This window comes from Mizuhopecten yessoensis, unplaced genomic scaffold (genome assembly GCF_002113885.1).
Source record: "Mizuhopecten yessoensis strain PY_sf001 unplaced genomic scaffold, ASM211388v2 scaffold10185, whole genome shotgun sequence".
Lineage (NCBI taxonomy): Eukaryota > Metazoa > Mollusca > Bivalvia > Pectinida > Pectinidae > Mizuhopecten > Mizuhopecten yessoensis.
In genome coordinates, this window is record NW_018408421.1 from 490,659 (window position 1) to 516,598 (window position 25,940).

The 25,940-nt window shown below is 35.8% G+C and overlaps 1 protein-coding gene across 4 annotated transcripts in view; it reads left to right on the forward strand.

The window, feature by feature from the left end:
- LOC110459706 (solute carrier family 12 member 8-like) overlaps positions 1-24,184 on the forward strand; it is a 37,508-nt gene extending 13,324 nt beyond the window's left edge. For all 4 annotated transcript variants that reach the window (XM_021512083.1, XM_021512086.1, XM_021512084.1 and 1 more), the window contains exons 2-14: positions 5,862-6,167; positions 9,584-9,727; positions 11,085-11,276; positions 12,477-12,594; positions 13,136-13,249; positions 14,889-15,090; positions 16,424-16,511; positions 16,907-17,053; positions 17,675-18,233; positions 19,625-19,722; positions 20,562-20,679; positions 21,434-21,491; positions 22,395-24,184. In XM_021512083.1, coding sequence (XP_021367758.1) covers positions 5,952-6,167; positions 9,584-9,727; positions 11,085-11,276; positions 12,477-12,594; positions 13,136-13,249; positions 14,889-15,090; positions 16,424-16,511; positions 16,907-17,053; positions 17,675-18,233; positions 19,625-19,722; positions 20,562-20,679; positions 21,434-21,491; positions 22,395-22,563 — 2,223 coding nt within the window. In that variant the 5' untranslated portion in view covers positions 5,862-5,951 and the 3' untranslated portion in view covers positions 22,564-24,184. The remainder of the gene's footprint in view (positions 1-5,861; positions 6,168-9,583; positions 9,728-11,084; positions 11,277-12,476; positions 12,595-13,135; positions 13,250-14,888; positions 15,091-16,423; positions 16,512-16,906; positions 17,054-17,674; positions 18,234-19,624; positions 19,723-20,561; positions 20,680-21,433; positions 21,492-22,394) is intronic.
- Positions 24,185-25,940: the final 1,756 nt, after the last annotated feature.

Below are 25,940 nucleotides of genomic sequence, written 5' to 3' on the forward strand. Positions count from 1 at the left end.
GGGGGGGGGTACATTCCCTTATAACAATACAAATGTTGTGGGGACGGGTAGATCGAGGGTGGTTTGAGTGGAGGGAGGCAAAACAATTATTGTGGGGACATGAAGAGGATGGTTTGAGTGGAAAGGGGGGGGGGCTCTCTTAAAACACAACAATTATTGTTGGGACAGTGAGAGGGTGGTTTGAGTGGAGGGGGGGGGGCACACTCCCTTATAACAATACAATTATTGTTGGGACAGTAAGAAGGTGGTTTGAGTGGAGGGGGACACACTCCATTATAACAATACAATTATTGTTGGGACAGTTAGAGGGTGGTTTGAGTGGAGGGGGACACACTCAATTATAACAATACAATTATTGTTGAGACAGGTAGAGGGTTGTTTGAGTGGAGGGGGACACACTCCATTATAATAATACAATTATTGTTGGGACAGTTAGAGTGTGGTTTGAGTGGATGGGGACACACTCCATTATAACAATACAATTATTGTTCGTACAGTTAATGAGGGGTTTGAGTGGAAGGGGCACACTCCATTATAACAATACAATTATTGTTGGGACAGTTAGAGGGGGGTTTGAGTGGAGGGGGACACACTCCCTTATAACAATACAATTATTGTTGGGACAGGGAGAGGGTGGTTTGAATTATTGTTGGGACAGTTAGAGGGTCGTTGAAGTGGAGGGGACACACTCCCTTATAACAATACAATTATTGTTGGGACAGGTAGAGGGTGGTTTGAATTATTGTTGGGACAGTTAGAGGGTGGTTGAAGTGGAGGGGACACACTCCCTTATAACAATACAATTATTGTTGGGACAGGTAGTGGGTGGTTTGAATTATTGTTGGGACAGTTAGAGGGTGGTTGAAGTGGATGGGACACACTCCCTTATAACAATACAATTATTGTTGGGACAGTTAGAGTGTGGTTTGAGTGTATGGGGACACACTCCATTATAACAATACAATTATTGTTGGGACAGTTAGAGGGGGGTTTGAGTGGAGGGGGACACACTCCCTTATAACAATACAATTATTGTTGGGACAGTTAGGGGGTGGTTTGAGTGTATGGGGACACACTCCATTATAACAATACAATTATTGTTGGGACAGTTAGAGGGTGGTTGAAGTGGAGGGGACACACTCCCTTATAACAATACAATTATTGTTGGGACAGTTAGAGGGTGGTTGGAGTGGAGGGGACACACTCCCTTATAACAATACATTTATTCTGGTGACAGGTAGAGGATGGTTTGAGTGGAAAGGGGGGGGGACACTCTCTTATAACAATGCAATTATTGTTGTGACAGGTAGAGGGTGGTTTAAGTGGAAAGGGGGGGGGACACTCTCTTATAACAATGCAATTATTGTGGTGACAGGTAGAGGGTGGTTTAAGTGGAAAGGGGGGGGGACACTCTCTTATAACAATGCAATTATTGTGGTGACAGGTAGAGGGTGGTTTAAGTGGAAAGGGGGGGGGACACTCTCTTATAACAATGCAATTATTGTGGGGACAGGTAGAGGGTGGTTTAAGTGGAAAGGGGGTGGGGGGACAATCTCTTATAACAATGCAATTATTGTGGGGACAGGTAGAGGGTGGTTTAAGTGGAAAGGGGGTGGGGGGACAATCTCTTATAACAAAACAATTATTGTGGGGTCAGGTAGAGGGTTGATTGAGTGGAAATGGGGGGGGGGGGTGACACTCTCTTATAATAATGCAATTATTGTTGGGATAGGTAGAGGATGGTTTGAGTGGAGGGGTATACACTCCCTTATAACAATACAATTGTTATGAGGACGGATAGAGGATGGTTTGAGTGGAAAGGGAAAGGGGGACACTCTCTTATAATAATACAGTTATTGTTGGGACAGGTAGAGTTGTTTTTTTGTTTGAGTGGAAAGGAGGGGGGGCACTCTCTTATAATAATACAGTTATTGTTGGGACAGGTAGAGGATTAGAGTTGTCTCAAAATCATCTCATTTATTTACCACATTTACCACATAGGTCAGGATAGTGTTAACACTTTGGGTGATCAAAACCCCATCAGAGTTAGTACATGTGTACCATATACTCTCACTAAAGTTGTGTGGCAGTATACACATGTTGTCCGAACGGACCATTGAACAGTCCCTCAGGGCTTAATTCCTGTGTTTAAATATCAAGATCGCAGTCAACACCTTTATTTTTGTAAGGTATCAATGCAATGATCTTTACCCACTATATATAGACACCATACTTTTGGAGACACCCCGAGTCAAGTGCTGTATACTTTCAATCCATGGGCTCATGTTCAAAAGATTTGTCAGGTTGACGAAGTGGTGGTGAGTGAAATTTTTGTAATTATATTATTTTTCTCAAACTGCTATGCACGGCTATAAAACTTGTTATCAAGAAATGTTTCTTGTCTAAAAGGATAATTTTGGTTTTCTATACATAAAATTATAATCAGGTTTTGAATATCTACGCGGCTTTGAAAATTTATGAAATGAAAAGTTTCGTTCAGCTTTAAGAGTATTTTAGTCCGTAATCCATCCGAGTCAAAACATACATACATTTTCAGACAGATGTCAAAACAAGCTGAAGTTTTTATGAAAATCTTGCAGTATTAGTTGTAGTTATATGCTAATAATGTTGTGAATCCAGCTTAACCTGTTCAGTATATTGAAACAATTTATGAAAAGAATTACATACAGAGTACCATAAAAGTGTTTCATTTAAAATAGATGAAGAGGAATACCTGTAAATGATAGAACCTTATAAATAGGGTGGCTGGGTGGGGCAGTGGATAGTGCACATGCCTTTCACCAAGGCAGCTGGGGTTCGATTCCCCGATCGGATGTGAAAAAGTATGGAGTCACCAGTGCCCAACCATGTGGGTTAACTACGGGTGCTCCGGTTTCCTCCCACATTAATACCCTCCACGCCCGAACATCCGGGCCAACAAGAGTGATTTATATAAGTTGAAATAAGTTGTTTCATAATTGTTGTTACAAAGATAAATAAAATTTACAGTTACATATAAATATTTTTAGACTATACAGTAATTGTATAGGGAGTTAATGTACTATATATCTATACAGTACAGTATGTACATTGCTGAGTTTAAACGACTACCGGGTATATGTATCTGTACAGTGTGTACATTGCTGAGTTTAAACGACTACCGGGTATATATATCTGTACAGTGTGTACATTGCTGAGTTAACCGGGTATATGTATCTGTACAGTGTGTACATTGCTGAGTTAACCGGGTATATGTATCTGTACAGTGTGTACATTGCTGAGTTAACCGGGTATATGTATCTGTACAGTGTGTACATTGCTGAGTTAACCGGGTATATGTATCTGTACAGTGTGTACATTGCTGAGTTAACCGGGTATATGTATCTGTACAGTGTGTACATTGCTGAGTTAACCGGGTATATGTATCTGTACAGTGTGTACATTGCTGAGTTAACCGGGTATATGTATCTGTACAGTGTGTACATTGCTGAGTTAACCGGGTATATGTATCTGTACAGTGTGTACATTGCTGAGTTAACCGGGTATATGTATCTGTACAGTGTGTACATTGCTGAGTTAACCGGGTATATGTATCTGTACAGTGTGTACATTGCTGAGTTAACCGGGTATATGTATCTGTACAGTGTGTACATTGCTGAGTTAACCGGGTATATGTATCTGTACAGTGTGTACATTGCTGAGTTAACCGGGTATATGTATCTGTACAGTGTGTACATTGCTGAGTTAACCGGGTATATGTATCTGTACAGTGTGTACATTGCTGAGTTAACCGGGTATATGTATCTGTACAGTGTGTACATTGCTGAGTTAACCGGGTATATGTATCTGTACAGTGTGTACATTGCTGAGTTAACCGGGTATATGTATCTGTACAGTGTGTACATTGCTGAGTTAACCGGGTATATGTATCTGTACAGTATGTACATTGCTGAGTTAACCGGGTATATGTATCTGTACAGTATGTACATTGCTGAGTTTACAGGAAGTGTCGAAAGTTTGTACAAAATGTACTATATATCTATACAGTACAATATGTTCATTGCTGAGTTTAAACGACTACCGGGTATATATATCTCAGGAAGTGTCGAAAGTTTGTAAAAATGTACTACCAGGTATATATCTATACAGTACAGTATGTACATTGCTGAGTTTTACCCTTTCACCACTGTAGACCATAATAGACTGATCCAGATAAATGAATGGTAGAGTCTACAATTAGGGAAGTGTCTACAACACTTTCAGGCATTGTCTATTCACCTTAAAGCCGCGGGTTTAACAAACCTGATAATAAACATTCCTTCTACTCTATATAGCTAGCTAGTGTTTAGTAAATGGTTGGGTGGATTATCACTATCAGCTAGCCCACCGGTCCAGCCCATTGTGTCCGGTCCAGCCCATTGTGTCCGCTAGGCATTTCATTCACTTCTTTGTACAAACATCTATAGATCAACTCAGCATGTGTATTTGCCGTGATCCCCCTTTTTTGTTTGAAAATGAAAGACCATCAAATTATCTAGTTATATAAGTTATTTGTTAAAGGTCCCATTTCTTCTGCTTGTATATGTACCTAGTCTACCTACTGGAAGTACTAAGTACTAAGTGTTAGTGTTGAGGAAGATTTCAATGATGTGCTCACCTGTATTGATTACAAGGCTCACCATACCACTGCCAAAACTGGTAACTATACATTGTAAACTGTTTTGACCGGAATGACTTTACATGTGTATTGCAGAGTTATCTGCTCTTGTGAACAGGTATTGATTGTTACGTCATTTGTTTGTGACAGTAACGTCATAAATGTTTGAGAAAACAACGTGATTTTCTCACACAAACTATAATGTAATAACAATCAATACCGTATTGAGGCTGCTCACAACAGCAGATAACTCTGCAATACGAAAAGACGGAATATGGCTATGTTATTTATTTATGAAAAGAAAACCATACCTTAAGGGATGTTAATTAAAAAATAACAAATATGAAATGAACAAAAGATCATCAGCAAATGATTGTTCTGAGTGTAAAACTTCAGCAGGGCAAGACCAGAATTAAAATAATGTGTCATCAGATTGTCATTCTTACTGATGGAGCTATACATAGCTAGCTAAAGTCAACCTAAGTGGCCCGGTCAAACTGTGTACAGTTATATCCGAAACCAAAACATCAAGGGGAGGTCACTGTATATAAGAGAAAAAATAGTACAGTACATCCTTAAGGTTTGAAGCTTGTAACTAATACCATGGGAAGGCTTCATATAATGCAACATAACACATTTATACTTACTTAAGCTTTCTCAGTACTGCGAGACATTAAGTTCTATATTTGGGTGTGTTTTTTATGCTCACTATGTTTGAATTTGGGTGTAGGGTTTTATGAGAAATGTATTGTGTGCATTGAAATTAGAATATTACTCGTGCGTCCCATCAAGGGATTATTTTTGTCTTAGTACGTGTACTATTGCATGATGAGATTTAAGATATCTGTGGTTTATTAAAGGTTTATATTTACTTGCTATGCATCATCACCATTAAAAAAAACTTAATTTGATTTTTGAAAAACATGTACTGAACAAAAGTTTCCACCTAATTGGACCAAACAATCTCAGATATTTTATTAAAAGTCATTAAGCAGCCTGTTTTCTTACCCTTTTTCTCCAATAAAAAATCATCATAGCTAAATATCCTGATTACATGGCAATCCATGAAACTTAGATATTAACTAAGTCCTCTGATCTTATAACCAAAGATGAATTCTGCCTGAAAGTCTGTTCAGAAGTCTTCGTGCAGGAGGACTATAAATACATCATTCAGTTGTCTAAATAATGTTTCCTTTCATTTCAGGTGAAATTTAAAATGACACTAAAACATGGGATATAAAGACGACCCCACTTTTGTGAGTTGTACGAGACCTTGTTGTCACTGTTATCCGCCATGTCTGGGTCGTCAGATGAAAACGCTGCTCTGATGGCGTCGGCAGGGGAAGGATCTAAACAGAAGAGGAAGAAGTCGCCGGACTGGAGTCGGTTTGGACTGAGCGCCGACCAACAGGAGGCGGGCCAGGCTAAGAAATACACACACGCAGATGTTGAGGACGGTTACCAACAAGTAGACGACGGAAAACAGAACGAGCTTTTTAGGGAGGACCAGGTAAATAACCAGGGTCAAGGTCATTGCACAATCGCACCTAAGGATTAGATGAAAAACTTATCTATTGATGGATAGTAGATCATTGTTTATTGACCTGTCCAACAATAGCCAAGTTTATTACTATTCAATCCTTATATTTTGATTTCATAACTTAAAAGGAAAATGACAGTAGTACAGTGTTATTAAAAGTGTTTATTTTCTATATAGTAATTGGGGAAAAAAGTAAAAAGGCTGCTGAACTGTCCCAAATCAAATTTAAATTTACTGGAAATTCCCTTCTAGATGCCATATTTTCACCTAAACATCATTATCATAATTTGGGGGATTGGTTACGAGATGTCAAAATCAGAAAAAAACCTTTACTGCTGAACACCACATTTACAACTTCTAAACCTGTTTATAGAAAGTCAATACTTGGTGGATGTGAACATTTATGATAAATTTATGGGTTTATGCCTTTGTATTTGATATTTTCTGCACCATAAATCGTTCACATACATTTGAACATTATGACATCATGATCCCAGCCAGTCAAGTTGTTATGCCTTACACTCCAGATAACGATCTAAATTTGTTTTAACATATGATGCCTGGGGACGCTGTGCATGTTGATATGTAGGTAAGGTGCAGCAGGTTTAGGCCTAGCAGACAAAGGAAGGATTTGTATTTGAGGGAAGGGTATTGAATTGCTGTAAGTATAAGCAATGATACAAAATCAATGACCTCCTGTTGCCACAATCGCAGGTATTGTGAAATGGGTAACCCAACACCTAGTACTACATAATGTAGGTGTCGATGGCCCTAATGTTTCTCTGACATTCTGTTACAGGGACATCTGACTGCTTTAGTCTGTCGTCCTGTGTACATTTTTACTTTAACTCTTGTATTTACACAATTTACTGCCGATCAACAAGATGTAGGTCTAACAAGGTTGAAATATTACCTCAACAGTATCTGTGATATATCGTGTGCGTGCATCTGTTGAGACGCAAGACATAAGAAGTAAAAAAAGTTTTGGTGCAGACAAATATACAATTAGGTTAGAAAAAGTTTCTGATACCGGAGTTGATAAAGCACTGCTTTACACTCTACAAACTACACTGGACTGAAAATTAAACGATTATAAAATTTGAATTTCATAGTTATTTGTATTTGCCCTATATATGCTTAATATGAAGTTCTTCATTCTTCTAAAGTTAACTTATTCTGTTCTTAAATGTGTTTATGTTTACGACGTCTTCTGGTATGTTTAGAGCTGATACGACATCCTCGGGAATATTGTTCCAGGTTTAGACTTAAGTCGCGGTCACATCATACAGTCACGCACGTCGTTGACCATAGTTCATGTGAACATAGTTGACTTAGTGCCACTATGGTCACCTAGGTTCAAAATAGGCAAATGAGGAAATTTAATAAAGAAAGTAGGGCGAACTACGTGTAAATACGGCCAACTACATTGAACTACGTGCAAAATGGCTAGGGTTAACTACGGTTGCACTACGTTTAACTACAGGCAACTACATAAATTACTATCAATTACAGTCAATTACAGTCAAATAAGGTCAATTACGTTCAAACTACGGTCACAGAAGTGTATTGGCAGAATCAAACTCACCGGAGAGATATTTCGAACATGTTGAAAAAATTTCAGCTTACCTCAGCCAAATCATGGGTTTCTTGAAGTTCATAACTACGTCTAACTACATTTAATAGTTTAACTAAGGTCACCTACGATCTACTACAGTCAATTACGGCCATCCCCCACTACCTTCAACTACGTGTGTGGCTGTAAGATATGGCCGCTGCTTAAACAAAATGTAAATTAGTTTCTCCTTAACTTGTTGCCTTTGTAAAGTGTGTGTTTTTCAGTTAATGTCACATGTTATTAGTTAGAGGGAAAGTGATATAAAGTGAAATGTGAGATTAACAGGAATACATACCGGTAGGTACCCAGTTTCTGTGATAATGAGCCACATATAGTATAATTTAAAAGTGTATAACATGCACCATGTACATTTGTATCAAAATAATATTTCAAGAAGTTAGATTTGGAATACTAAGTATTATTGACCTTCATAACTGTGATTTTGGTATGCACAAGTATACATATATATTAGCCATGGATAACAGGTACTCTTTTTGGACAATCATGCCCATATTTGGTATACAGTGTTTGGTTAGAAGGAGAGGATGCTTGGTATTGTTTTTGAGGTCAGTAAAGGTTAAAGGAAGATTAAATTAACTGTTACTTTAAATAGAATTTTAGTTTCATGCCATGCCATTCTAGCCCTTATTTAGAACAAAGGTTGCATTTGAATTGAGGTCACAGTCAGGTGGTGAAAAAAACCCACCTATATTCTTTAAAAAAGATTATATATATATATATATATACAGAAAGATTAGAGTTACTTGGGCCATTTCCAAATGTTTGGCCCTTGTAAAACATTTATGGGGTCATAATGTAAAATTAAAAGAAAATGGAAATTACAATGTAGTATAGGGCCAATTTCAGTTTTGAAGGGTCCACTACAGGACCCCTTTAAATTAGCATCTGCTTTGTTTTGAATAAAAGGTGGATTAATCCTAGGCATAGATTTATCGACAGTACAATATGGACATAACTGGTCGGCCTGACGCTGACCCCATGTTTATGGAGTTTCCTTGGTGATTGATAAGGCTTTCATGTAGCATCCCGCTGACGTTACTATATTTAGCAACCACGCCAGTTACAATAAATGTCCACTATTGATTGGGTCCTTCCCGGTGTCTTTGTTAATCAAAGTCACCGCACTGTAAAACGTTATAGGTCTGTGTAGCAACCTTAACTCATTCACCCCTGAAATGTCATAATGAACTATTCCAACCTTTGAAATGGAAGAGTTCAAATGTGTCTTCAGGGATGAATGAGTTAAACACCATATGTATTACAAGGCAGAGCTGCCTTTAGTTTATTGTCAGGGCAATATTATTGACTTGTTTCAGTTAAGTATGATTTATTGATTATATTGTTACAATCAGGGACAATTTCAATTAATAATGTTATCAAAATTTTAAGAACAATACTACAAATGTCACTTTATATTTCAAAATCATCTAACAAATAACATGAAAAACTCATTTTTAAATTAAATTGTTATTTGAATGCTGAAATTAAAAAAAAAATGTTCTTGTTTCAAAATGATTGCCATAATATTATTTAAAAAAACCATTTTACCAGGTAAAAGTAAAAAATATTCATTGCTCTTTTGGTTTGAAAATTAAAATCTCATGTAGCAGCAGAAATATGTCGGTGCATTAGAGATTTGGGGGGAATTTTCATATCTGTACATTCAATAGTGTAATAACAAAATTATAAAAATTGTTTGGAATTAACTGTAGATTACACTAATTGACACTGCTAATATTCTGTGTTTTAGAGTCTTTCGCCACAGAAACCATGGTACAAGGCCAATTTCTTCATTTCGGAGCCGGTCCTGTTCGGAACTTGGGACGGAGTGTTCACTTCCTGTATGATCAACATCCTTGGAGTGATCATCTTCCTCCGAATGGGATGGATTGTTGTACGTAATCTCACAGCTGGTTCGACTTTCCAAATTTGTTTAATTGATATGTGTTAATTAAATTTTCTGAATATTTATAAATTAGCTGAAAAAGAAACCGTGAATAATGCAAAATTCATAGCGAAAGGCTGGAATGAAGGAAAAATCAAGTTCACATAATTACTGTATAAATTAAATATTCTTTGTGTATAAACATTTGTGGTTTTTATACACTCGTCGAAGACGGGGACGTATTATGTTATCACGTGAGCGGGCAGGCGGTCGGGTGGGCGGGCGGGCATGCAAACAGTGTCCGCTCGAAATCTCGAGTAATTATTAACGGATTAACTTCAAACTTCACAACAAGGGTAATTACCATGAAACCTCGGAACAAGTTCGATAACCGCCATTATCCGACCGTAATAATTGGAGTTATTCCCCTTTGTTTCATTAATGCGGTGCATGCGTTCCATGATGTTGTATTGCAATCATTGATCTACCTGTTATGTTGAATGATTTCTCTTTTAATATCAAGTACTCATAAATACTTCATATATTTCAATCATACAAACAACTGCTCATTCAATGTGTGACGGGCGTATTATATACTGCTCGCGGTAACCTTGTTGTGGTTGCTATTGAACCATGAAAATAAATTATATACATGTCTACTGTTTGTTAACACTGTTTGATATCCACGAGAGTTTGTACAGTACCACGAAACCATCCTAAATGCTTCATGGTTTGAAGGAAAGTACCCACGAACATTTCGTGGTATGCAGTATATATTTGGAATTATAAATCATTTTAGAAGTCCAGTTGCTTACCAATTACCAATAATTATGACTGAACTTCTAGTCTAATGAAATCCTGTTATCTATGTGATTTAAACCCTAGCAAAATGACTTTTTTAAGACATGAATAAAAGAAAATAATCCTAATTTTCATAAATTAATAAAAAATTGAATCTAATCTGATAAAATTGTGTATTTTCATCAAAAACCTACAAATTAAGTTGGTGTTTTTTTGCCATTTTCTCCAGCTGTTCCTTTAGACTGATCCCTGCCTATAGAATATTAAATAATTTAGAAAAGAAATAAGCTCTTCAAAATTTGATCGCTTAGATGTCTGATTCCCAAGTTCAAAACTAGGGGGAGATAAGTTAGAAGACAAATGCAGCCGGAAAATTCTTCAAAAACATTTAGGTGCAGCTGGTAGTCAGTCTAAGGAATTCCAGGGAATCTTTAACCCTTTCATCCCTAGATTACTCTAGTAGACTCAACCACACATTCATCTGGATGAGTTCATTATGGTCTACGGTGTTGAAAAGGATTAAAATTGATTTATAAGATGCTAATTAAAATCTTATTTTTTATAGGGGAACTCAGGGATAGGTCTGACAATTTTGACAATCATCGTTGCTGTGGTGATAGTCCTGATCGTGGCTCTGTCAGCCATTGGGGTGTGTGAACGGTGTAAGATGGAGTCTGGGGGCGTGTACTTTCTACTGTCACATGTCCTTGGGGCCAGAATTGGGGGCAGTATCGGTGTCATCTACTGCTTTGCACAGGTAAGTTCATATGATGTCAAGAAAAAGAAATCAAATCAAATGTACACTCCATAAACAATAGGTCTATGGAAAATGTATTTTTTATAGGCCTATTGAAATAACTCTCATGCCTTTCACCAAGATGGCCAGGGTTTTATTCCCAGATCTGACGTGAAAAGGTATTGGTCACCTGCTAAACCATGTTAGTTTTCTCTGGGTATGCCTGTTGCTCCCACATTAAGACACCCAGTGCACAAACATCTGGGCCAACAAGAGTGATTGATATAAGTTGATATAGCATGTTTCGTAATTGTTACAAAATAAATAAAGTTTATACATGGAATGTATATTAACATATATATTTCCAGAGACTGTCAGTGTTTTTCATGGTGATTGTCTATGGGTCTACCATTAAGTTCTAACATGAGAAATCAGAGGTTAAAATGATTTGTTGAACAACATGTGACAATGGTTGGATTTAATATTTATCACACAGAGGGGAAGTTAGACCTTGAGTTTCCCTTATGAGCTTCAGTCTCCCTACTCCTATAACATAAGAGGCAGCTGGTCGGCCTTTTTTCTATCGGTTATGATTTTGCTGACTGCGACTGTCATTTTTTGGTTAAATTGGGACCACTCTCGAAAAATAAACATGAGGCATCAGATCTAAGATCTGTGTGACTGAAGCGGATGACAACAATGGCACAAAACTATTTTATTTAGTGTCATGTTACTGTGGTATTTCATTATAATAAAATATGTACTGCCCTTGTGTTAGGGAGACATGAATCTTTGTTTCCCCTCAATTTCATTTGGGCTTTGCCCTCATAGATCAATGATAAGTATGACAGAAACAAAGATTCATGTTTCTCTTGACAACAAGGGCAAAAAATATAATTGTTACTACACTGTTTATGAACAAATAGAAATAATTTCCTTTGTTTTATTGTTACATAATGTTTGGTTCACATGAACCTGAGAACAATATTTAAGATTAGCTATTTTTACTGGCACTTAACTGGGTAATCAAAATAATAATTACCAGGACATCTTTCATCATTTTCAAGAAAAACAAGATTTTATAGGGATTGGTTAATTACCCATTATATATAAATGATCAGATTAATGACCTTATTTGATTAATGTTTGATATGCTTGGAGGAAAGAGGAATGTTAGTTCTGAAAATTGTGATTGTTTATTGGTATTCTTTTGCCTGACAGTCTGTGAGCTGTTCCCTGTCTGTAATGGGGTTTGGAGAGTCCATTATGGGTCTGGCCCACGTGGAAAACACATGGATAGCAAAGGGAGTGGCCGTAGGACTGGTACTTCTCCTGCTGGGTAAATATACAGAACATCACATGTTAAAATAGATTTGACAACTTCATGGCTTCAGTGAAGTTATCATGTCTTTGTCACTCTGGGTGACGTTTTACCTGGCTAAAGGCACTGTTCTAACTATTTCTCTTCAGCAAACAAGTTGTTCCTTTTTTGAACAGTTTGATGATGAAAATCTAGATTTATTTTGTTAATTTGCCCCAAAGATTGGGTTTGTGAGAAGAAATAAATGTATGTTTTATAAAATCCTACTTATTCGATATATATTTGAAGGGATTCTGACCCTATTTGGTTAAGAATATTGTTAGGCTAATAAATTCTATTTTGTATAAACACAGGATGTAGCATATCCTTCCCTCCAGCTAAATATTGTAATGGGGATGAAGTCAGTGATTTTCTGACATATTTTTTGTCCAGGTTTAAATTTGGCGGGGGTTAAGTGGGTTATTTTCGGACTTTATTTTTTTATTTCTATGTCCAGGTATAAACGTGGCGGGGGTTAAGTGGGTGATTTTCGGACCTTATTTTTTTTTTTTATGTCCAGGTATAAACGTGGCGGGGGTTAAGTGGGTGATCCGTCTACAGCTTGTTCTACTGATGGCGCTATTCCTGTCAGCCATGGACATGATTGTCGGCTCCTTCCTACACACAGATGTGGGTAAGTTGTTACTAATTTACTATATAAGTAGTCTGATGACCCGATTCTGTGGAGTAAACCTATGATAGTATATCATATTATGCCCTGTGTTTCATTTTCCAACTATGTTTAGTTTATATCAATTTTAAAAATTCACCCTTTTTATTTGACTATTTCTCAATACATGTATATCATCTTAATCCATTATATCGCCATAATTGAGAGTTAACTTTGCAATTAAACCGTAAACATACCCCTCTACTAGTCTACTCTTTGCTTTATCTGTATAAAATACTGCAAACATTGCATACTGTTGTTGGGTTGCACAACGCATAATAGTCTGTCAGCACATTGTTCCAAAATGTTTATTAATGTTAGGGAATAAAAAAAATCCAGAAGGCTCGAGTGAAATAAGGTACATCCCATATTAATTTGATATCTGATCAGTATATTTTGCACTTTATCTAATCTTCCATGCATGTTACACGTCATTGCAATGATTGTAAAATTATCAATAAAGGGTTTGTAACAAATTGAATGGAGTTTATCGCCAATTTTAGTTCATTGACGATTTGACAGTTATTAACACAACGGAACATTATCTGTATTAATTGTTTGGTAATTAACAGGTAACAGATAGGGCTGCTTTGCGCGATTCTACAACAGTAGCTAACATTTCAGACTATACTTAATCTAGCAACCTTTCCTAATTAGACAGTTGGATTAGTAGTGGATGATTAACAATTAAGTTCCGCTGTATGCTCTTTTTAATATCATACAAATTTTGATTAATTTCTGTTGGCAAATCTGATTCTATCATTGGTAAGATATTTTTCCAATTTGTATGATTAATCTGTTATCAAAATGCTTACACTAGAATCCCAATTCAAATTTAAATGAAAATTGGTTTGAGACTATTTTTAAAGATTGCTGTTTTATGTACCAAATGTACAGGTTTAATGCTGTGAATGCATATTCTATAACAATATAACTACCGGTAGCTATATGGGCAAGGAAGTAATAAGTACAGTGCAGACAAAGGAATTTTTAGAGCAATCTGTCTTTTTTTCATGACAGAAACATGAACACTTACATATACTAATATATATATTTATGAAAAAAATGGCTAGGGGAATAAAATATTTGTAAAAAAATAAATTAAAAAAAAATGGGGAAACAATACCACAATATAAAATATATAAACATAAAACCAGTAATCACTTATGATATATGCCGCTGTTATTGTATATACCCTTGTTGTTAGGTTGTATCCGCAGGCTGTTGCAGTACTATTTCATAGTGACTGTTTATCCTTGTTATATACTGTGATATAAAATTATTCATGTTTCTGTCTTCAAAAAGGGGCGGATCGCCCTGAAAATTTGACAAATTTTCTTTGTCTGCACTGTTGTTATTTCTTTGCCCATAAGTACATATAGTTTATCTATTTAAGTAATATATTTATCCAACGAACATTCGTATGTTTGGATCTAGAGCCCATATTGGATCAATTACCGGTAGTTACATATATAAGTATTTATTCTCTATGCTTTTATCCTATATACAACTAATATATAAAAGTTTATAATCAAACGTAAGAATATTGTTTCATATAACATGAAGTTAAGGACGTGCTTAAAATTTGTTTCTGTTTTATTAGAGCATGGTGTGACTGGTTACTCCGAGTTTAACCTGCGTAACAACTCGGGGCCGCAGTACGTGGAGGGTGAAAACTTCTTCAGTATCCTTGGGCTGTTCTTCTCCACTGTCACGGGAATTCTGGCTGGGATAAACATGAGTGGAGACCTTCGAGATCCCTTCCACAACATCCCCAGCGGCACACTGGCCTCACTGGGTGTTGCGTAAGTAAAACACTTCTCAGTTATTGAATAAATATACTGTATAGCGCTGAAATTTGCGGGGTCAGTACATATTGACGGGGGTTGAATTTCGCTGTGCACCCAAATTCCATGTGTCGTGCAAAGTATTTTGAGTGTCATCATTTAAGGGTTTAACCTCAAAATACATGTAAACTGTTTGAAAACACTGATCACGAGTGTCGTCTTCCGCCAGTGACTTCACTCGAAAGAAAATACCTTTGTAAGAGTAAACTGTAATTAATGAATCACCTACTGTGTACACAAAAAAATACTGTGGCCACTTATATGTAAGTATTGTTTTTACATGGACTGCCCAGTTGTCCGGTGAAAATCTGATTTGAGGTCGTTTAAGCTTGCATAACAGCGTTGGGTTATAAGTATTTTCAACATGTTGTGGTAAGGTCCGTAAAACAGGTTAACTTTTTTGAGAATATAGCGCAAATTAAAACCCCTGCTAAATATAACCGCTATAAATTAGTTGAAAACTTAGTCGACAGATTGTCTTAGCTGTTCGTTCCTCCAGGGGTTATGGTCACTTTCTCCCTTTGCACCCCTGGAATATGTCATAGCAAAATTGAAGGCATCTGGCTAACTATTTGATTTGCATCAGGTAAAAAAAACTCACCGATTGCTAGGCTGATACATGTTCTTTGAAGATTGTAAAGGAGCCACACCCGAACTTTAAAGCGAGTCATATTTACCGTTACGCAACCAAGAGATTCTTTGGTGTACATCAAATGATCAAACTAGTCTTCTTGTCTCATCCACAAGGTGGCGCACACTGAGCCTTCAATTTTGTCATGACATATTCCAGGGGTGAGCGTAACCCCTGGAGTATCGAGGATTTTGTTTGAGTGACAGACTGGGTAAAACTGTCAGATGGGAATCTTAACCCTAATAATTGTACATACCAATATTGATGGGTGACACGTACACTTGGGCTGCTTTCGATTAATGGGATCCAGACAGTTGAATCAGTTGGACCTGAGGTGTTGGTTTATGAAAAAGGTTGGAGTAATCTTACGCTGCTTTCAGACGAGCCTTGACAGCCTTGCAAGGCCTGCATAAACATTTGCAGGTCCGCCAGGATTTATACCTGAAAATGTTACATTTAAAAAAGGACAAACCAATTGTGCGGAATAAACAGACAAGCCTCTGGTGTTTTAACAGTTAGCTAAAGGCATTATGGGTTATTTGAGTTTTATGCAACATATCTTTTCATTTGAAAGTTTGAAAATCAAAAGCAAATTTTGAAAATATTTTTCTAGGTGCTCAATATGATGTTATGTTGTAAGTTATATTTTTCTCATTGTAGGACAATCTTGTACATATCCTTCACTTTAGTCCTTGGAGCAACTTGTTCAAGGTCCTACCTACTGGGCGACTACATGATAGCTAAGGAGGTGAGTGATCTCCCCTTATTTCTCCTGCACTGGACAGTTACAAAATAAGTAAAGAGGCGAGTACTTTCACCTTGTATAATTTGGCCTATTCGATAGCTAATGTGATGAGTGATCTCCCCTTGTTAATTATGTACTGTATCTTGAATAACAAAGGTTCTACAGTCATGTAATATGACTAGTAGCATGCTAGGGAAATTGGCTTTATAATTTTTTGTATGATGACCTTGACCCACTCTCAAGGTTCTAAACAATCGTTTGATAGTCTAAAACATATGTACAATATCTCCCTTTGTTTAACCCAAACTCAAAAAGATTACCATTCAAGCTATTTCATTAAATTTTCTTCTTTTTTTCACTAATGATATTTGATGCATTATTATTCTTTGTCCATGTAGGTGGCGTTTGTTGGCTATGTGTGGCTGATCGGCCTGTATATTTCCTCCGTGTCATCCTGTATGGGCAGTCTGTATGGACCTCCCAGGATCCTCCAGTCCATCGCCAATGAAAACGTTATTCCAATCATACGGGTGCTCGGCCAAGGAGTAAGTATTTACTAATGTGACTTTTGTTAGGGAGTACTTTATTATGAAGATTGTGAAAATGATGTAAGGGGAGATAACTACAGCTTGATCGTGGGTAATTTAAGCATGTGTATGTGATATTGCTTCCTCTTTCACTACACATTGATTAATGAACATGGAATTTAGATGAAATGTAGATTATTTTCTTGGTTACAAATTTTTTCATATTGCTTTATATATCACCAGTCCTCAGTATCATAAATGTTCCTCAGCATCAAAAATGTTCCTTAGTATCATAAATGTTCTTCATTATCATAAATGTTCCTAAGTATCATGAATGTTCCTTAATATCATTATTGTTCCTCAGTATCATGAATGTTCCTAGTATCATAAATGTTCCTTAGTATCACAAATCAGAATGAGATTAATATCAAAAATATTCTTCTGTATCACAAATAATTCATGGCATCACTAATGTTCCTTAGCTTAAGTAAATACTCTAATCTAAGAGACTTACTGAATTAAAAGCATGGAATTCCCTTTATTATTTGTGAAACTTTGCTCAAGGACCATGAACGTATATTTCTTTTAAATAATTGATTGAAGTGAAATAAACTAAAATATTTTCTTCGATCTTTTCAGAGAGGACCCAACAAAGTTCCGATATATTCCCTAATCCTTGTGACACTTGTTGTGTTATTGTTTATATGTGTGGGAGACGTGAACACATTAGCTCCTATAGTTACCACAGCGTTTATGATGACTTACGCCGCAATCAACTATACTTATTTCGCATTAGCCATGACATACGAAAAAAGACAAGAACGAGAAAGAAATCTCAATGTGACACCTACCAATTCTAAAAAGCTTCGTGATGCAACATCACCAACTGATGCGAACAATGGCACTGTTGCAGGGAGTTATGGTGCAACAGGGGTGCATTTAAATGGTGAACGCCCAAAAGATTCATTTGAAAAATTTGCAAGTGATTTGGACAAATTGTTTCCGGAGAGAATGACTCAAAGGGGGCAGCACCATCTTGTGCGGCAGGGCAGCATGGGAAGTGGGAGTACCGCCACAACCCCGGATGCAGATTTTGATGCCACCAAAAAATCTAAGTCACATGATACATTTTCTGAACACAGTGATACATCTTCACTCTTACCTGAGAAAGGGGCCACTACTGGAGCTACTGCTACAGGTAAGGTATTATGTCACTGTGGACAATAAGGACATCCAATAGATGTGTTTTTTCCGTATTTTTCTGCATTTCTTTCAGTCATTTTAAATACTGTGGTTGCATATGTAAGTGAAGGTTGCCCTATAGGTCAAAGACATATATCTTACAGATCAAGGACAAACCATATAGTCAAGGACAATCAATTTGTTGTTTTTATTTTTCCTTTTGCATAATTTTCTTTGTACATCGCGAACATCCGGGCCAACAAAAGTAATTAATAAAGGTTTAAATAACTTGTTTCATAATTGTTGTAAAATAAATGAAGTTTATACATTTTCCTCCCATACATATGTTTATGAATCATGTTGTCTTATAATGAAAGTCAATAACAGTAATAGTTCTCTTGACCATAGTCATAGAGGTTATAGAGTAACAATGTATAACATGCATTCATGAGGATGTGACCTACTTATATACAATATTTCATCAAGTGTTAAAAGAACCAGAAAATCTAACTTCACAGAGTTTAAATCTATAAAAATGTAGATATGAAGAGTTGATACCATGAACAGAAGAAGTTACCTTCATTGACACACTCATGTGACAGGTAGTGACACACTCATGTGACAGGAAGTGACATACTCATGTGACAGGTAGTGACACACTTATGTGACAGGAAGTGACACACTCATGTGACAGGTAGCGACAAACTCATGTGACAGGTAGTGACACACTTATGTGACAGGAAGTGACACACTCATGTGACAGGGAGTGACACTCATGTGACAGGGAGTGACACACTCACGTGACAGGGAGTGACACACATGTGACAGGTAGTGACACTCATGTGACAGGTAGAGACACTCATGTGACAGGTAGGGACACACTCATGTGACAGGTAGTGACATTCATGTGACAGGTAGTGACACTCATGTGACAGGGAGTGACACACTCATGTGACAGGTAGTGACACACTCATGTTACAGTAGTTCTCAATCATAACATAATGCTACTAAAAACTATTTTTTTAATAGATTTAATACAAACCAGTGGACAATCTGTCTTCCTTCCAGAGGAGTTTTTACCAAGAAACATGTATAATGCCAATAATAAATGCAATTAAGTTAATTAATAATACAGTGTCACAGGAATACATACGTACATTCATAACATAAAAGTACTTCTAAATGTTGCCTGGTTCAGGGTTCGCTTAGGGAGATAACTCTTGTATGTTTAATCAGACTGGAGCACATGCTTAAGTTCAAACAGAACAGTGATCACTTTTTTATTGTGAAGCTGATGTAAAACTATTCAAACTATTAAATTGTATTCCTCCTTATTTACACTGTAATTATGATGAGAAATTTCTAAAAACAAAAATGATGTTAAAAAAGGTATTTTACTTCTTAAAGAGACAGAGTCCCCAAAGAAACCCCGCAGTACAGAAATTACCAAAATGCCGACATCATGGTACTCAGTATTCTGTAACCGCTGGCTTTCACTGTTCGGGGTAAGTATCTAACTGACTTTGGAGATCCATTCTGTAGTTGTTTAACTCATTCACCCCTGAAGACACATTTGAACTCTTCCATTTCAAAGGTTGGAATAGTTCATTATGGAATTTCAGGGGTGAATGAGTTAACTTGGTTATAATTCAATGTATCATAAGATGCTGTACCAACGATTGTCCTTTGTATGTTGTTTGAAGTTGATGGCCTTCTGTTGAAATTTTCAGATTCAGTGATCAATAATATTTTGTATGTAGAAAAGACAGTTACTACTCCAGTCCATTCTGTTCTGAATGTCATTCATGGAATATGTTACTTAAACTGCACAGATTTCCACTTATTTGTATAGAAATCTTAATTGTGTAAGACAATTGTTAGTACATATATATTATAAGATGGGTGGCTGGGTGGTGCAGTGGATAGCGCACTTGCCTTTCACCAAGGCAGCCAGGGTTCGATTCCCCGCTCGGACGTGAAAAGGTATGGGGTCACCTGTCTGACCACATGGGTTTTCTCAGGTACTCCGGTTTCCTCCCACATATAGACCCTCTGCACGCTAACATCCGGGCCAAGACTGATTAATATAAGTTGAAATAACTTGTTTCATAATTGTTGTAGAATAAATAAAGTTTATATTTTTATTTATTTTAAGATAATTGGTGCTTGATGTTGACGAAGTCATATTGATTCCCCTGTTTGATATAGGTTAAGAAATCCCCAAATACTTTTTCTTGCAATTAAATATTTTACCAGGTATTTGGTATTCCTCATCTTATATTCATTCTATAGATGAGTGGGTCTTGCAAATCAGAGTTTTTAATCAAATATTTTTTATTTTCAGACATTTGTTTGTTTTTTCATCATGTTTTCCATACAATGGGCTTATGGCTTAGCGGAGCTGACAGCAGCCTTGATAGTATATGTATATATAGGACAAGCTAGTCCCGGATACTTCCCAGGTAAGTATCCTTACTGGTTGGTCCATCCTGGCCGCTGGTATACAGTGATCAATCTACAATTAGTTTGTATGGGTCTTTTTCCACTGTATGGTTAAAAGATATGGGTCCCACCATGTTAAATCCCAGTATCTTCTGAAATTCTATGGGTCAAATTCTATTGGCACAGGACCCAGGTCTCACATGTAGATTTATAACTGAGTATATATTTTGATTGGGCTGGTAATGGTTGGAATTTTATGGTCAATCATTCACTATCCTTAATTATTCCATGATCGTTCAAAAATTGCTTAAGAGAAATACATTGTGAATTCCTCCAAACTGTCGTTGAAAGTCACTTCTAAATAGACCCGAATTGTTAGAGTTACCTCCCTTCAAAAACTGAATCTATGATTCATCTTCCTAAGCAACTATGCAACAGACCTATGCACTTATGTCAAAATGGCAGCTTTTTACATTTCAAGGTTGCATGGAAATTGTCGTTATACATGAATAAATGCCACAAATCTTTCATTTAGCGAGCCTCGTCTTAGACTCATTTCATCAATCTCATATGAAATTCAACTCATGTAAGATCCTATATATATTGTTCATGTTTCTGAGATATACATATTTTTTGTATCAATAGATTTTGGGAAAGCAACTTACAGCCTACTTACATTTTATAATGCCTGATAAAATTGTTATCTTCCTGTGTTACGTATACTGTGTTATGTACGGACGTTATCGACATGTACCCATCACCTATCTGTTACAGGTATTGCTGACTTTAACTTTTATGAATGGGTCAAGGAAGGTATCCAGCGGTGTTGTAGGTAAGAGATTTCTCGATTGATAAAATATTAAATGTAGCTGAAATTGCAACCATAAGCAATAATAATGCTGTATTTCATGTTCCTTTCACAACTTTTAGCTCACCTAGCATATGAGGCGTGTGTTAGCTTGTGGTGCAGACTATCCACCATAACATTTTCCATTTTATATCTTCTAGAGAATGATAAGGCCAAAAATAAACCCCAATAGACCCTGGTTTTTACCTCCAACTAACAATTATATCTCGTTAAAACACACTCCATACATCAAGTGTTAGGATGACTTGTCCACCAGATGCAAACAAACAAATAAAAAGGGTATTTAAATATGTACCCTCTCTACTTCATAGGCAGGTATCAAAACTAAATTTAATCCCATAGATATTATTCAAAAGACCAAAAAATATATTTGGTAATTTTTGTAAATTAGCCCCATACCCTTCCAAAACAGTGGAGAAAAGAAATAAAAATTAATCCTGACTGAACAACCCTATGTTTTTTCAGTCATGTAAACCTGAGACATGCATACTGTAGAATCATTTAAAATTTCGTGGTTTTCATATACTTTCCTGGTTCAAGGACATTATATTTCAACGATTTCTGATTTTCCCCTATCTATATCGTACCAAATTTATGTTTTCGTGGAGATTTAATTTCGTGGATTTTTGTTATCCATAAAAATAAACGAAATTTAATGTCCCATGAAAAATTATGATTTTACTGTAATATTTTTTGGCCTAAGGTCAAGATTGTGAACAGGTTAATAAAGCCCAGCCAGTGAAATGTTTTGTGTACTGTTTCAATGACTTGTACAATATTTATTCTGTCACCAGACAAATTGTTGCTTGCATAGAATTCTCCATTTTTGATACTCTTATAGTTTCATGTATTGGTCCTGAATTTCAGACGAGGAAAACCAGTTCATGAAGAAATTGTGGTGGCACCATCTACCCCTGCTGTACACACAATGGCTGCTCAGCTCACAGAAGATAATGAGGATTTCGCCAGTAGGGGGCGTTACCATCAGTCAGAAGTTGTTAGGGGAGAAAACTTTGATGATTACGACTCAGACTGATACTAATATCTGGGAATAGGTCTTAAGAAAATTAATGTTATAATAGTTAAAGTATGATTGTTTGGACTCTGTAGATATATTTATCTGTAAATATATTTATTTCAGATTATGTATGTATATGAATGTCTGTGTTAATTTTAAATGTGGTGTTGTCAGATATACCTACGTAATGACGATATCTACACAGGGACATTGGAGTTCCACTAGCAGTAATGTATAGGGATAGTATACGGTATCCTGGTATACTTTTGCCCAGTAAAACTTTCACCTTTTTCCAATAAATTTCATCTTGGCCCAATAACATGTAATTACTATATATTACATGCTGTGTACAAATATTCGCTGTAATGATAAATTTGCCCTCATTGGGGAGGGTGAAAAGGCGAAAGCTAAACTGCGACGAAAATTTCCCTGTATACAGTAGTTATATAGCAAGGGTACAACAATGAATTACTCTCTGACTAAACTCTGCATTTTACTCATCTCCGGACTTCAAATGATCTCCTTAATTATACTTACTGTATAACTCGTGTATAGCTTTTATAGGGCTGTCACTATACATTGTATTGTACCATACAGAAATCAAATATCGCTGTATGGAAACATTTTACAAAAACTTCACTTCAGGTATCTCCTAGATATTTACAAATTATTACACATTCGGACAAATATGCTCATAACCATAATGAGGCTTCTTACTAGTGTTGGAAATTAATTCAAAATTCAAAATGAATGGTTTGAAAGATGGAAATGTTAAATCTGTGATCCATGGATATGATTAAGTTTGATTATATTCTGACAACAATTTATTTTTTTCCTTTGTCAATATATAAATATTTCGCTATATATCACATTTCCATCACCTATACCAGAGATTGGTGCTTTTTTGCCAAGAAAAAAAATATTATAAGACAGAATAATTTCCAGTTCAGAGTTGTGTTGATAAACATGATACATTTGTATTCTGTTTCTAAAACTTATAATGGGACAGGAAATTCTTAATATTCTTAAATTGTCTAACCAAAGGCTTCTTATTTTTTTATTTTTTTTTATGAATTAATCTTTTAATTACTAACGTGTGAAAAACTACAATGCAAAAATGAACATTTTCACAGTTTTAAAAAATGAATCTCTTACAAAGTTGGATGTGTTCTGTTAGTAGAAACAAAAGCCTGGAACAACTGCCATATATTTGCAATTATTTTTTTCTCTAAAATCGTCATGAATTTGATGTTCTCATCAAAGTTTCTTAGATGCACCTAGTCACAAATCTGACAGTATTTTCTATTAATGTATATGTAATTGTGTATATATGTGAACAAAATGTATAAGTTTGTTGAATATGTGAGATCTGTCCCTTGGGCTGTCAGTATCGATAAAATGTATCGGGGTTTTAATTTGGGTCTGAAAATAAATATTAGAATTCCTCATTCCTTCAAACTTTTTCCCAATGTGAAAACATGTTATAAGGGATAATGTTTTAACAGATGAAGTATAATATTACACCAACCTCTACCCAGAGTTGTCCTTCCTTACACTCACTTATCAGGGGTTAACACTAACACTAGTCTGCTAGTCCTGGACTAGTAGATTTCAGCAAGGACTAGTGAATCACCTAACCTAACTGGTCCTTTGGACTTGTGAAAAATATGATTATAAAATAAGAATACTACTTTCTAAAATTTAGAAAATCGCTTGAAAATAAGATATACATATATATTGCATGATAATTGTAAAAAAAAATCCTACAACTTCCCCATGTTTTAATGGCAGTAGATATTTTAGTCCTCATCAGTTGATTACTTTTTATGTTTCGTGCTGTAGATCGCGATGTTTCCTTATCAGGAAATCTTGGACCAGTTACATTGATGAAAGACTAGTAAATAATCTATTCAACTAGTCCTGTGGACTACCTAGCAAAATGTTAGTGTCTATCCCTGCTTATATGTAAGTAGTATAAGTTATTTATATGTAAGTAGTATAAGTTATTTATACTTATATGTAAGTAGTATAAGTTATTTATGCTTATATGTAAGTAGTGTAAGTTATTTATGCTTATATGTAAGTAGTATAAGTTATTTATAATTATATGTAAGTAGTATAAGTTATTTATACTTATATGTAAGTAGTATAAGGAACAACAACTCTGGGTAGATTGCTGCTACACAGCAAATGTTTGACTCTGCAAAACTAGATCTTGGAACTGTTGACATTTCCATTGGAAAAAGAACAAAAGGAGGTATATAAAGCTTTCTCTCTGTTTGTTTTAAACTGTATCTGATTTACTTGATACAATGTGTTTTGTATTTAGTACTGAAAGAATATATCTACAGGTCGAAAGAAACAAATCTGGAAATAATTTCAAATCTACATTAATATTTAATAAGAGAAACGGATTAAATGTAATAAATAAGAGAAATGAACAATTAATTAGTACAATGCCTAGATACCTAGGATTAGGTTGGCCTACCTGTAATTGTAGTACATGTTGTCGACTAATTGATCAGTATCACCATGGAAACACCGTTTGGATTGACATGACTATTTTGGTCGTGGTGGGGAATTATGTGTTACACACAGTGGATGATCATCATATAGAGATTCTCCATTGTTAGTGCTGGACATTAGATGTTGAATTTCACATCCTTATACGTGAAGGAGATCAATGGAATCATACCCAACATATTCAAAACAAGACTTACAGGATTTTTCATAGCTTCACTTAAAGTATTAAAGAAACTGCTATCTAAGTAAATTTGTCTTTGCTATATGGACAATTTTGACAGACAATGGTTGTAGTTTGATAAGTGTATTTAAATATTAACTTTATCTCATTGAATTGTAAAGTTCCTCAATGACGGTGCCCAGTTAAGTAAAGTTTACCAATATACCCGGCCGAACAACAAATATTATTAAGTCAATAGAATAATAAATGTTTAACAAATATGTTGATGATTTTGCCTTACAATCTGATAAGAAATCCATCTTACTTGCTGCTATGTGAGTATATTGAAGTAACTTCACCATATTCTATTAGCTTAAGTAGTTAAACTAATTTCTGATAATATTGATGTACACTTCTTTGTTAGGGTGCTGATTTAGGTTGCTTATTAACTGTAATGATTGTAGATTGAGGTTTTTTTTTTTTGCATAACCAGAACACGCTTTACATTTCATTTTTCATCAAACATTGAAATCTGCTGATTTTGTTTAGAGAAGTGGGTTATGGATCCAAATGTGATACTTGGTTGTCACCTGGAGTCTTTAAAGGAACATAACCTATTTGTTTTTCTTATATAATTATATTGTTTTATGTCTATTGTCACAAGGGTGGACCGTCACATTTTCTGCTACTGAGTTGTTTCAATTGGTAGCAA